General features: G+C 41.2%; 1 protein-coding gene across 1 annotated transcript in view; it reads right to left on the reverse strand.

Annotated features, from left to right (window-relative positions):
• LOC101165337 (ATP-binding cassette sub-family C member 2) overlaps window positions 1-15,276 on the reverse strand; it is a 46,167-nt gene that overhangs the window by 22,486 nt on the left and 8,405 nt on the right. The window contains exon 2 of the mRNA XM_020709601.3: window positions 1,327-1,542. Within this exon, the coding sequence (XP_020565260.1) occupies window positions 1,327-1,371 (45 nt within the window). The 5' untranslated portion in view covers window positions 1,372-1,542. The remainder of the gene's footprint in view (window positions 1-1,326; window positions 1,543-15,276) is intronic.

Raw genomic sequence — 15,276 nt, forward strand, 5'->3', positions numbered from 1 at the left:
AAAACAGAAGTTTTCTTTTTATTTCCCAAAATGCAGCAAACAGATCAAAGTGTTTGTTTTATCAAGTCTTGATTCAGACATTTCTAAATTATGTACTTCATGATACATAGCACTCTTTGGAATAAATCCCCACAAAAAAACAAAAAGTTCAAGGAATGAAATAAACAACTTAACAATATTTTATTATTAAACATTTTCATAACTTAAAAAAATAATAATCATTTTAAATAAAACACTAAAATAACAGAATAAATTATTTTTCTTGCATTCAAAAAATACACAGAAACTCTAATCAGTGTATCAAATGTAAATATATATACATATATACTTTCAGAGACTTTTTAGCTTCTCTGCCATTTACAAAATACATACTTACAAAAAGCTGCAAGACAGATCCTTTCAATGCAACAAGGAGTTTATTGACTTTTTTTTACTTTTGTTAACGATAGTTCGTGCTCTTTACACAGACAATAAAAGTCAGTTATCTGATGCGATGGCTTTTGAGCTTAATTTAAGACCTGACGTAATCCATTATTTACTTTGCTTTCCTTTTCAATGTTTTTTTTTTAAACATTCACAAATCTGTCAGACTCGATCCTAACAAAGCTCTTTAGAGATGTTTTACCTCCAGATATTCCATATTCTAGAATTATTGGTAAAAGGAAATTATATGTAAAAGTATGAAACTGTCAAGCACAAGTAAGTTCATTCATTCAAATTCTAAATGGAACAGAAAACGAATTGTTCAGTTTCAAAAAATGATTGTTTTGAACATGTTTGAAGAATTAAAACTACATATATATGTATACACACACACACACACACACACACCCCCACACACACACTACAAAACCTCCGCTTCCAGTCTGGACACCGTTAAATTTTGTTCAATCTGTTATTTATTACAATTTTACATGCGGTGTAAAGTTCAAATTGTTTGGTTTAAATGTAACACATTTTATATTAGGAATGAGACTGTAGGAATTTTAAACTTGTTAAGATCAACATTATTTTGTTTTGCTTTTACTTGTATTAAAATAAAGAATGGAAACATGTAGGAACAGATTCCTCTCACAGTTTTGATCTTGAACAAAGCCTCTGACAAAAAAAAAAGAGAAAAAAAAATGGAAACAATGAACTTTTGTGAAATAATTTTCCTATGTTCACTAATCAAAAAAAACATCCAAATGCTTTGGTGTTTGGTTTCAGATCAAATGGGTGAACATCAAAAGTAAAAGTGTTTTTTCATCTGGAGATGCCACAATAAAGCCCTTTATACTCATTCCTTCTTTTCTTCCCAAACCAACATCTGCCTTTTCAACTCACCCAGAAGACTGACCCGCAGTACTCCTCCAGAGCGGCAGCGCACATGATCCGCTGTGCTGCCTTTAGCTGCCGTTCAATTATTAGACAACCAGATGCCCCGTGTCCTCTGCTCCACTGCTGCTGAGCTTGACTCAAGCGCTGCTTTTCTTCCCTCTGTCCACCCACTGTTCAGGCACAATTGCAGGATGTGGCTTCAAGGGACTTTGATCCATGAGTCTTATGGGAAGAAACAAAAAAAAATGCAACCTCATTGTGTGTAGAGTTCACTGGATTGACAGTGATTTGTCAGAAAAAGTGTGAACCCCAAAAGGTTGAATGATCGCAAAGTTTAGAGTTGGAATCCCTGGTGAACCTCCAGTTGTCCAAATCCAGGTTTGAAAAATATTCAACAGCTGAAGTGATGAAATCCAGATGTGTTCCAGCCCGCTGATATTCCTCAACCATAAAGGCCGTAAAGTTAAACCTTAATGCAGTGGCACAGAAAAAGTCTTACATAAGCGTGACAGTGCAGTCTTCAGTAGGTTGTGGAGCAGACAGCCCAAAAAAAGAAAAAAAAGGCGGCGTATTTGGGGAAGAGAAGGGAGGGGTCAAATTAGACCGGTTTTCCTGTTGGGCTTCCACTTTGCCTTTAATTTCCTACACTCACATTTGGAGGAGACCCAGACTTAGACCTAAGGCCAGAATCGATCGAATTCTTGAGAACCGGACAAGATTCATGTTTATGTAAAATAATTTGTGACTTAAGAGAGAATGTAGAAGAAGATGGAGGGGTGGGGGGGGGGTTGCTCAGTTCTGGTGCTTTTTTGTTCCCACTGGGAGCTGGGAGGGGGGATGGGGGGTGGGCTGGACTTCAAAACAAGGCTGCTTGCTTCACATCTGGACTCAAATATAAGTGGGAAGAAGTTGTTCAGCTGGATCCACTGATCTTTCTTTTTGAAATACCCTTTTTCTTAATCAAAGAACCATTCATTTCCTAATGGACCTAATAGTTTCTCTGTTTGTTGATCACTGTTAAAGATGATTAGCTAAATCTCCAGGTTCATCCTGAGATAATGTTAACGACGCTGCTGACTGTTCTGAATGATCTGAGTGAAATGGAAAAATAAAATATGAGTAGGCGGGTAATTATATATTTTTAGCATCATTAACATAAAAAAACTAAGCACAATTTGACTCAAATATTGAGAATTAGAACCCTAGACCTGCAGGATCAGTGGACAGAATGGGAATCCATCCATGTTTGAACTCAGCAGCATCTGCAGAGGACAGTCCAAGAAGCAAAATTGCATTGCAAGAAAATATGGTTAAAAATCTGAAAAATAAGTTGCAATTAAAAAGGATAGTGAGAAATTTGTGAAGAGTTTGCACTCTTACTAGTGGTGAAGGGATTCATCTTAACAACGATTCAATTCATCATAATTTGTGGAACGATCTGATTCACAAACCTAAAATTGATCCAGGACATCTTTAGCCAAAAGCTTGATTAACAACTTGCCTCAAACAAATAAATTTGGTTGGATCGTAGGAATGTAAATTTATTAATTCTAACACCACTAGAAAGTTACTTATAATAATTCGAAGAAAAAAGTGATACTCTGCAAACATGCCGACTGAATATCAGAAATGTTCTGTATATTGGAACACCAACACGTTTTCCACAAAAGCACATTTTAAATCATTTTTGTTCAGTATGAGGACATTTGTGGATTTTTAAATTGATAAAGCATTAGAAAGACATTTATGAAAACATTTGTGCAGAATTAGGAACCACTGTAGTCTCAAAAAAGGAAGAGTTTAGAAGCATTTACTGTCATGCCAAGAAAAAACAAATATCTTGATAAACAAAGACTGCAATGATACTTGATATATTACAGACAAATATTTTATCATAGCAAAAACCCAGAAGATTTATTGGGTGTGGAAGTAATAAAGTTATTACTCAGTAAGTACAGCCCTAATTAGTTTCTCATGTGTGTGAGAGGTCTCTCACTGTACCTGATGATGAACAAACAATTGCTCTTACTGTGAACTTGTTAATGATTAAATCCTTGATAACAGCCTTAACGCAATCAACTCACTGTGTATAAAGTTTAAGGGACGCCTCTGTCACGTGAGGGTAACATGTTCAAAGGGCATTTTGATAAACAATTTTGTGCAAGGATGCATAACAGTGAAGTTCCTTGTGTTTTTACAGTACCCTTTATTCCATAAAGGCTTATGGAAGACCGACCACAGTGAGGAGGATTTTCTGATAAAGACTGAATGTCTGGGAGACAAATTAGTATAAAGAGAAGAAACCTTTGATTTTTTTTTAAGTTCCAAACAAAATTGAGAATATAAAATATCTGACACCAGAGAAGAATGTAGACAATTGACTGAAATAATGAGGGCTTGTTGATCAATGGGTAAAGTTAACAGTCACATTTTAGCTGAGCAACATAAAATGATATCTAGAATTTATTTCTACAACATTATACGGTATAGAAAGTTTTGCAAGCTTAGTTTACTAAAACATCTACAGTATTCCCCCCGCAATATTTAAAGGTTAGGATCCAGAAACACCCGCAAATACGCAGAACCACCGCCCACCCCCCTTAAAAAAACCTTCTGAAACATTTCTGATGCTTTGTAAAACCTTTAGTAAAGAACATTGGAACATTGCTCAACAGAAGAGGTTTGTTTTTTTTTTACTCAAAGCAACAGACTGTGCCGTAGTGTACTTTATAATGCACAATAAGGGGGTCACTCTGTTCCTTAAAACCAGGAACCTGTGCTTCCTCCTTCATTAATTAAGTGCAAGAAGGTCTCCTCTTCCAGAGGAGGCTAGTTTCCTCCATCATTCATTCATCCGGATGATAATTATTCTCTGCGATTATCCTCCTCAGCGTATCAGAAAATTATCTGTCTGCTTCTGAGTCAGCTGACGCCATTTCTTTGTGCAGGGGCACAAACTTCGGTTGGTAGCGATTCAGGAACCGGTGAAAATAGCTGTGAAATTTTCCTTGGGCAAATTAAGAATAAAATCAAAAACAGGATACAATTACAAAAAGTAGTTTTCAATAAATTACATAAAAGATAAATAAGAATGCAAAATAAAAATAAAAAAACGCTTTTAATTGACATTTAAAGCGTGTAAGGTCAGATATCATGCGAAGTTCTGCAGGAATATTATTCCAAAACTGAGGGGCAGCAATAGAAAAGCTATTTAAATAGATATAAATTTTGGATTTGAAAACTGAATTTTTGAGTTTTTTATTCAAAAGTCTAACATTTGATCTCATATTTGTGCAAATTGCACCATTGGGTTGAAGTCCCTTAGAGAAAAACGCAAATTTAAAGACATGCTGCGTTCATGTGTTGTTGAAATGATCGGAAAAATGACTCTCCTAAAACATACAGGAATGTTAGAAAAACAACAGATCTTCCAATAAATGCAGAATAACTTTCAGCACCTCAATAAAGATATCTTATTTGTAGTGCACCATCTACGAAGAAACACTAGAATTACAGGTAAAATAAAACCTTAACAAGGATTATCAAATCAATTTAATCCAGATTGGCGGGCCAGATTTTTAACAGGCTGGATATTGCCCCGGGCTATAATGTGCTCAGAGTATCAAAACAATAGAGGCTTCTACTGAACTTTTGCACGGTTCCTTCCAGCCGCTATCGCCTGAGTAATAAACAAAGGCCAGAACTATTACCTTTGTAAAAACTTGAAAGCAAAACATTTCTGACCATAAAGAAGCAAAAAATCTGCGATCTCTATTGATCCTGTACTCAGAGCCTGCTCCGATCAGCAAATCATCTGACAGAAACTCACTGCAGTTAGGCATTTAGAGCTGTAAAACAAAGTGATGTCATATCTATTCTACTTATACAACTAAACCCTTAACTTTCTTTAAGTAGCAGCTTAAGCAAAAACCATAGATAAAATTAAAAACTCCCATCCAAAATAGACTTGAATTTTGCTTTTGCCACAATATTTCTAAGATCACTTTTTTTGATTATCATAATAATCCTAGTGTGTTTAGAAAACTGTAATGCTGTATGACCTTTGCCTTCTGGACCTGTTATTAAACATGTATAGCATCCCAATTCACTCTTCTGGAGAGTTTAGGAACAAGACAAACAAAAAAAAGGAGATTTAGGCAACAATAACTTTCATCTTGGATTAAAGACAAAATTAAGGAGGATCCTAAAAAAACCTTACTCAGATTTACAAAAAAAAAGGTGAAAATCTCAAAAAGTATTTCAATAATAAATTACTTTAAGTATATACTAGAATGAGAGGACACGTGATGCTGTAGTATCGCGAGAGCCGACGAGAGGAGTGTGGTGAGTTTACTTGGCGGCGCGTAAGTTGTGAACAAACATTTTTGATTTATTTTATTACACCGCCATATTTAAATGATCCAGAAAGTTAAAAAATAAAAATCAGAAAAAGTTTGTCAAGCATTTGCCAGCCTGGATGACCCGGAGGACCTGGAGGATCCGGAGAATTACATCGACGAGTGTTTCAATACCTGCCTCATGAGGAAATCCAACACCGCCACTCCGTCCACCAAACGCAACCGTCCCGAAGACTCCCCGGGGGCTGCCTCCTCTCCAGGCAGCAACATGAGTGATATCCTGGATTCAATTGATAAAAAGCTCTCCAGCCTTGATTGCCGTTTAAATCTGCTGGAGATCCTCCATAAGGAATTCCAAGGTCTGTGAGAGTCTCTGGAGTTCAGCCAACAGCAGGTGCAGGAGCTCGCAGCGGAGAACCAGGCCCTCAGAGAGGCCGTGAAGACCCTGAGCAACGACACCGTCCGTCTCTCTGAGGAAAACCGATCCATCAAGGAAACCCTCCTGGATCTTCAGGCGAGGAGCATGAGGGACAATCTAGTGTTCGCAGGGATTCCAGAAGAGGCAGGAGAAGTCCCGGAGAACATTGTTAAGTCCTTCATAGAGGTCCACCTGAAGCTCCCCAAGGAAGAGGTCCAGAAGATCTCCTTTCACAGGGTTCACCGGCTCGGAGGAAAGAGGCCGGACAATCAGCGTCCCCGTCCTATTGTTGCTAAATTTGAACATTATAAACAAAAGGTGCAGGTAAAAAGCTGTTTCTTTCAAAGATCAGTTTCCAGGCGAGATCCTCCGCCGGCGGAAAATCCTCTTCCCGCTGAGGAGGAAGCACCTGTCTGCTGGAGCCCGTGCGGTGGTTGCCGTTGATAAACTTTTTGTGAACGGCAAGCTGTTCCGGGACCCAGAGGTAACACCCTGGCTGTGCTGAAGGCTTTCAGAGGCGCACTGACATCTGCGCTGCCCAGAAGAAACCAGCAAACTTATTTAATTGAATAGGAAATAATCGGATCATCAATAATCCACACCTCTCAGGAAAAGTGTTTTTTCTTTCTCTCACATTCATGTTTCTGTTGTTGTTTCGTTGTTTTTGTTCTTTCTCTTTTCCTCTCTCTTTTCTCTTGTCCCCCCCCCTTCCCATGTCCTCATATGTGAATCAGGTAAAGTCAACGCAACCACGGTGAGTATTTATTTATGCACGGAACGGGCGCGCGCGCATACTAGCGAGCATAAGAGCATGCACACGCGATCCCGCACACACACGTTGATAAACTGCAAAAACCTCACTTAGGCTCACACAGGACGCACGCAACATGCAACTCACAGCCAAGACACGTTCACCCACAATGCACAGCGCTTGTCAGTGTAGCAGGAACGCACAGCGTGCACGCGCACACGGACGGGCACACGCACTATTTAGCCTTGCACTCTCCCGGTTAGAACAACTATGAACAGTCTTAACATCTTTAGCTGGAATGTGCGTGGACTTGGTTCTGGGCCAAAGAGATTGAAAGTGTTAAATCACCTGGATGATCTTAAAGCAGATATAGCTTTACTGCAGGAGACCCATTTATCTTTATCAGCTGGTCATCTCCTGTGCTGTTCCCAGTATCCAGTTATGTATTCTGCCAGTTTCAACTCCAAACAAAGAGGGGTTGCAGTTCTGATTAATAAAAATGTTACATTTACTCATAAGGATACAGTTACTGACCCAGAAGGCAGATTTGTAATCATTAATATATCCATTCAGAATAAGGACTATTGCATCGCCAGCATCTATGGTCCTAATGTTGACGACTCTTCCTTCTTTCACAGATTCTTCACCTCACTCTCAGCTCACTCTGACTCCACAATCATTATAGGAGGAGACGTCAACCTTGTTTTGGACCCTGAACTTGACAGACTCAGCACAGCAGCAAACCAGCGTACATGGCAGTCTGCAAGTATTCTAAAGCAGTACATAAATGATCTGGGTCTCTGCGACGCTTGGCGCTCATGTCATCCAAGCACTAAGGGGTTCACCTTTTTTTCTCCAGTTCATCATTCACACTCTCGTTTAGATTATTTATTAGTCAGTAACTCCCTTTTGAAAGAAATTAAAAGTTCCAACATTCATCCAATTATTATCAGTGACCATGCACCAGTTTCTGTTACTATTTCAAGGGAAGTACCCAGACCCTCGGGTTCAACCTGGAGGTTTAATACATCTCTGTTAAAAGACCAGGAATTTATTGAATTCTTTAAAAAAGAGTGGGCAACCTTCTTAGAATTCAACGATATTTCTGAAATATCACCAAGTGTTCTTTGGGAAGCAGCAAAAGCAGTCATGAGAGGGAAAATCATCTCTTATTCAACGCATAAAAAATGCAAAGAGAAAGCAGATTTATTAGAACTAGAAAATAAAATCAAAACCCTGGAGACTGCTTATGCTGCTTCTGCACAGGAACACATACTGGGCGACCTGAAAAATTTAAAGCTGCAGTTAAATGACATCATCAATAAACAAACACAATTCCAGATACAAAGGCTTCGACTGGAAAGATATGAAAACTCAAATAAATCTGGCAAATTCCTAGCTAATCAGCTTAAAATTAATAAAGAAAAATCAACAATCACTTCTATTATGGACCAAACAGGGAATGTCACCCATGACCCGGTAAAAATTAATAATGCGTTTAAAGACTTTTATCAAAACTTATACACTCTACAGATCAATCCATCAGAACAAAGCATCAACTCATTTCTCAACAATATAAACCTGCCCAAGTTAAACGAAGATCAAATCACAAAATTAGACTCTCCGCTCTCGTTGTCTGAGCTTCACGAAGCTCTGTTACTTATGCCTAATGGTAAAGCACCAGGGCCTGACGGCTTTCCTGCAGAGTTTTATAAGGAATTCTGGGAACAACTGGCACCAACGTTTTATAAAACTGTAAAATTTATCAATGAAAGCCAATCTCTACCACCTAACATGAACTCTGCCAACATTATCCTTCTTCTAAAACCAGACAAAGACCCCACGAGTCCTTCAAGCTATCACCCCATTTCTTTAATTAATGCAGATGTAAAAATTATCTGCAAAGCACTAGCACAGAGAATAGAAAAAGTCACTCCTCACATAATTGACTTTGATCAAACTGGATTCATCAAAGGCAGACACTCGGATGATAATGTCCGCAGACTCGTTAACATAATAGACTTTGCCACCATCAAAAAACAGGAAATGACTATACTATCACTGGATGCTGAAAAAGCCTTTGATAGAGTAAATTGGAAGTTCCTCATTAATGCCCTCCATAAGTTTGGGTTTGGAGAATCATTCATCAATTGGATCAAAATATTATATCACAACCCCAATGCATCAGTTAGAACTAATAAACAGACTTCCAACAGGTTTTTTCTTGGAAGAGGAACTAGACAGGGTTGCCCACTCTCTCCTTCTCTTTTTGCTATATTTATTGAGCCTCTAGCTGCAGCAATAAGACAGAATGAGAGTATTAAAGGAATCAAAACCAAACACAGCCATCATAAAATTAGTCTCTATGCAGATGACATATTACTGTTTTTAAGTAATATACATTCTGTAAATGAAACGGCAACAATCATTAATGAATTCTCTTCTATATCAGACTATTCCATTAATTGGAATAAATCTGTTTTATTACCACTGAACAGTAATGCGGAGCAAAGACTCACAATACCAATACACAATAAAAAATAAAAATAAAAAAAAATTTAAGTGCTTAAACTCACAATACCAGTTAAATCAGGCAATATAAAATATCTAGGTATTTATTTTTCCCCCAAAATATCAGAACTGGTGCAGCTAAACTACACCCCATTACTGAAAAACATACAGGACGATCTAACACGCTGGACCAACCTGCCTTTGTCCCTTATGGGCAAGGTAGCCACGGTAAAAATGAAAATCTTACCCAAAGTTAATTATCTCTTCTCAATGATTCCCACACAACCGCCATTAAAATGGTTCAAAACATTAGACTCATCCATATCAAGCTTTCTATGGAACAATAAACCTGCAAGAATTAGTCTAAAAACTTTAAAATCTGCAAAAAGCTGTGGAGGATTAGAATGACCTAACTTCCACAATTACTTTCTTGCAAATAGATTACAATACATCTTAAAATGGTTAAAAAATAATCCAGAAACCAACTCATGGTTAGACTTGGAACAGGCGTTATGTGGGAAGATCAACCTGTCAGATCTTCCATTTATTAGCCAAATAGTTAAAAAACAGGATTGTTTCAAAAGTATTAATATAGATGCCACTTTAACAGCCTGGTGGGAATTTCTCAAAATATCAAAATCATCAATTCAACCGTGCAAAATGACACCCATCTGGAACAACCCAGACATCCTCATAAACAAAAAAATTATCCACTTCCCAGCTTGGCAAGCAGGGGGCATAAAACAACTAGAGCACGTAATTATTAATAGAAGATTCATAACTCCCCAGGAACTTCAAGACAAACATGGAATATATAACTTCTTGGAATATCAGCAACTTAAATCAATTATTACTAAAAAGTTTAAATACAGAGACAACGATTTAAAGCAACCAGATGTAGTTACCACTCTGATCAATTTCTCAATGAATAAAACTCTCTCCAAAATATACAAACTTTTATGTAATTTAGACAACAATATTTCACTTCCGACAACAAAATGGGATGCGGATTTGAGCATCAGCACAGATGAAAGTTTTTGGTCAGAACTTTGTCTAAACACCTTTAAAATGACAAAAAGTCCAAATCTGCAGCTAATCCATTTCAAAACTCTTCACAGAATTTACTACACTGGACAGAGGATGTTCAAGATGGGTCTCAGTAACTCAGACATTTGTCAGCACTGTGACAGTAATCTACCCGACAATTACATGCATGCACTATGGTTCTGCACGCCTGTCCAGGCTCTCTGGCAGCAGGTATGTGCCGATCTATCAGTCTGGCTTAAGGTTTCAATCACAGCTTCACCGTCACTTTGTGTGCTTGGTGACATGAGTGCCATCGATGTAGAAGGAGGATTAGGCTCTATCATTTTCATAACTCTTTGCATTGCTAAAAAAACTATTTTAATAAATTGGAAGAGCAAAAAAAATATAAATATAAGTCAACACAGAAATCTGCTGCTTGATCATATCAGCTTGGAAAAAATGTCAGCCCAAAGTTCAAGTAACTTTGAAAGAATTCGGTCTCTCTGGTCTCCCATAGCTAACTCCATGACTTAGGGGGTGGGGGGGGCCTGGTCGTCGCTGCTCCTTGCCCTTCTGCCGTGGGCTGGGGTGGGGGTCGGGGCCTCCGGTGCCTGGCGGGGGGTGGTGGGGGCTCCGTTGGTCGGGGGGTCGGGTCCGGCGCCTGGGTGGGGCGGGCTGGGGCGCTGCGTGGTCCTCTGGGCTTGGGTGTGGGGGTGCGTGGGGTGGTGGTCTGGCTTGGCTTGGGGGGGTGGTCCCTTTGCCTGTGCTGGGGGGGGGGGTTGGCGGGGGGCGCTGCTCGGGGGGGGGGGTCAGCGGCGCTGGATGGGCTTCCCATCTGCACCTGGGGCTGGGATCGGCCCTTCCCTGGCTCTGGGGCGGGACGGGACAACCCTCTTGGGGCCCCCGGTCGCTCTGGGTGTCATCCGCTTCGGCTGCGGGGTCTGGGGGGGGGTGGGGTGGGGGGTCTTGTCGGCCTTGTCCTGTGGGGGGGCATTCGGGGGGGGGGGGGGGGGTCACTATTGGTACGGGGCAGGGGGGGTTGACGGGTCGGGGCCTCCGCTGAGGCCATCGGCGGTTTCCCCGGCCGGTTGGCTGCCTCGGTCCCGTCGAGGCCTGACCAGAGCTCTTTTAGGGCCGGCGTTTGGGGGTGGGGGCCTGGGCTTGCTCCGGGGGGGGCCGGCGCTTTCTGGCTCCTCTCTCTCTGTGTGGGGGGGGGGGTGGTGCTGGGCCTGGGGTGTCGGCGCCTCCGGGTGTGGGGCCCCTGGGCTGGGTGGGCCTGGCCCCCTTGCTGGGGGGGGGGGGGGGGGGGGGACGGCTGTTTGACCACCGGGGGACAGTCTATCAGCTGTCCCCAACTTACCCCCTTCCTCATATAACCTCATAATAGGGTGAGGGGGTGGGGGGCTTAGCCTGCGATGAGCCTTGGGAGGGGGGTTTACTAGGCAGTGGCCCCCCTCCTATGGGTACCGTATGGAGTGGGCCCCCCCTCTTTCGGTTTTATTTGCACCTTAGACATGTAGGGCCCTTGGTAGGGGGGGTGCTTGGACATCACTGCCAGCAAGCAGCGGATGTCCTCCTAGCACCTTACCCGCCAATTTTAACCGCACCTTAGACATTTAGGGCCCCTTGGTGGGGAGGGTGAGGGGACGTCACTGTGAGTAATCAGGAGATGTCCCCTTAGTGCCCTACCCGCCAATTTTAACTGCACCCCCCTTAGTACACACACCCCTCCCCCCTCAATATATACATCCCAACATAAACACACACACACCCTCTCAAACACACATACACGCACACACATTTTGCAAGGAAGGTGGGACCTGGGTCCATCTGTCCCCTGCCTCTTCCCTGGTGGGGGGTACGGGCCCCTTTGCAACGGCGGCCGTGTCCCCGGGGTGCCGGCTTCCTGGGCCCGGCGGTGCTCTCTCCGCACGGTGAGGGGGTTCACATTACATCTGAGCCGGGGGTGTCTGGTCCCTGGGGGGTGGGTTCTGGTCCTCGCTCCTGAGTGCTGGGCCCCGCCAAATTTCCAACTGTGGCCGAGCCTGGTCGGGCCATATTTATAACACCCCTTGTGGGCCCTCTTTTTTCCCCGGGGTTCCCCCCTCCTGGGCGGGGGCGGCGGGCCCCTGCCTCGCTCCTCCCTGGACCAACCGTGGGCCGGGCGGATGGCTGCCTGGAGTGCGGAGCGGGCATCCCCCCGCCCCAACCCCGTATCTGGGGTTGGGGCGGGGGGATGCCCGGAACTCCTGGGTGGTGGTGGGGTGCTCGTTTGGGGCTGTGGGCGTCCTTCTCCGGTGGGGCCCTGCGTTGGGTTCTCCCGGCGCGGCGGGGGGGCTGCTCTCCTGGTTGGGCTGGGGCGGCGCTGTCTTTCCCTCCGTGCCTCCCTGGCCTCTGGCTCTGGGGGCCTTGCGGCGGCCCTGCTGGCCCTGGCCTGGGTGGCGGGCTTGGTCGCCCGGGCGGCGGTTGTTCCCTGCCGGTTCCCGTGTGGCGTTGGGGGGATTCCGGCTGCCGCTGCTGCTGCGGTGGGGGTTTTGGGGTGGGGATGGCTGGGCACTCTCCCTCCTTCTTTTCACGTTCCACCACCCATTTTAGAAGAACATAAACACTCACCTGAGCACTGGTGTTAGCTCACCTTTGCACTAACAGTTTGCATGACTGAATGACTGAAATATTTCACACTAGTTGGTTTTAAGGCATAAGTATGCGTGTGAACACTATCTGTTTTGTGTACATGTCGACAGGTGGACATTTTTGCAGCTAGCAGGTGTGTTTAATACATTTCAGTGTGTGTGTGGACAGGCTCCGCCCCTTTTTTTTTGTTTGTTTGTTTGTTTTTTTGTTTTTTACTACATTTGAACCTTACCATAATGATTAACAACCAGTAAACTTGTTGCTTTATGCTGCTTCATGGTCTTATCCCCCTTCCCCTCCTATTATCACCCCCTACCCCCCCTCTCTCTAACGTCCCTCTCTCTTCTTCCCCTCTTTCCTTTTCCGTCCGGTCCAACACCAAAGATTTTCAGACATGATTGAAATTAATAAAGTTTGGCCTCAATTACAAAAGGGGTTTATTCAGACATACCTTTGGTTTGTCTGAAGATTAATAACCCCTCTTGTTAAAGTAAAATATGTCCAACACAAGAGGCCCTCAGCTCTCATCTGTCTGCCCAGCTGTTGGACAGGACAAGTTAAAAAAAAATAAAATAAAAAAATAAAAATAAAAAGTATATATTAGAATATAACTGTGGATAATGATGCTGGTCTTTGATAGTACCATATTCACAGACTGCGCAGATGTTTGGGGTAATAATTACAATCAAATTCGATCCATCAAAATCATGTATAAAAGCATTTATCTTGATCATACCATCACAAAACTGTGTGACCTTGTTGATTTTTACACCGCACAACGTATTCACAGAGCCCGTCGAAAATCACCACCACGCAATATTTAAAAACAGTTCTTAGAAAATGAAAGAGGCTACAAACTGAGGGGATGTCGGAACTTCAAGATCCAATGGATATGAACCACAGAGAAAAGTCTGTGTGTCTGTGTGCCACATTAAACTTTGGAACAGGTTAAGCAATGAGATCAAACAATGTTCAAATATCAAAAAATTAAAGAGAAACACATGGGAAAAATTTAACTTCAATGACAAGGATTTTAAATTTGATTTACATTTTAATGATTATCACTTAATGTATGTTTTCTTCCTACTTGTGACATTGCATTTGTCCCCGTTTTTCTAGAAGGGGAGGAAAAAAGAAAATAAAGGATATCTGATTACATACATCTAGAACTTTAACCCCAAAAAGATTGAAGAATGAGCTGAATCTCAGTTAGCTTCTATGAAGACTTTAAGCATCACCACAGTTATAAAATATATAATTATTAATATAAAATTAATGAGCATTTAATGTTTTCTCATTCTTTACGCATTTATTTTCATAAATTGTGAAATTAGGATATTTGTGCATCATCTATTAATGTGCATTTTACACACATGTATATTTATAGGATTTATTTTTAATCCAGCAGCTTTTACTATGATCTTTCTGGCATTTGCTTTCTTTGAAAGTGGTACCTTTGAGCTTTTTCTTTTCTTTGCCAGACAATGGCTTTGTGTCAAAACATTACAACAAATCTCCATTGTGCACATTCGTCAGATATGTTCAAATCTTTGATTCATAACCTTGGCTTTTGTTTTGCACAAAAGATAATTCCAGCATTTCCAGATTCATATGATGTGATGGAATCCTTGAATTTGGAAGAGCACATGGTTCGGAATAGAACCTTATTAATTGATAACTTAATCCTATCTTAATCGATAGAAATGAGGTAAGCTGCAAAATGTCATCTAGATCAGTGTTTTTCAACCAGTGTGCTGCGTCACACTATTTGAAATGGCCCTCAATAACTGATCTAAAAACATTGGTAACACTTTATATTAAGATTCCTTAACAACCTTTGTTAACACATTAACAAGCATTATAAATGAATTTATAGGGTGTTAGTAAGACATTTATTAGTACAATAAGCCTAATAAGGTTTACTAAATAACTGAGTTAACACATTTACAAGCATAATTTTTAGGATGTTTTTAAGATGTTAATGATACATTTATTGCAATAATAGATGCCTAACAAATGTGTTATGTAATAAGCTTAATAAGATTTATTAAGAACCTTTGCTAATAAATTAAGAAGTATTATTATTGTATTATTGTAGTATTATTAGAACATTGTCTTCAAAATCCATGTTACTAAACTGCTTACAAGCTTAACAAATGTATTAATTAACTTTGTTAACAGTTTATTAAATGTTTTGCAGCACCTCATCTAAAGTGAGGATGGTTTTTACCACAAACAACCACAAAGCATAAAGTTTG

This window comes from Oryzias latipes, chromosome 15 (assembly GCF_053564925.1).
Source record: "Oryzias latipes strain Hd-rR chromosome 15, Olatipes_Hd-rR_3.1".
NCBI classification, from domain to species: Eukaryota; Metazoa; Chordata; class Actinopteri; order Beloniformes; family Adrianichthyidae; genus Oryzias; species Oryzias latipes.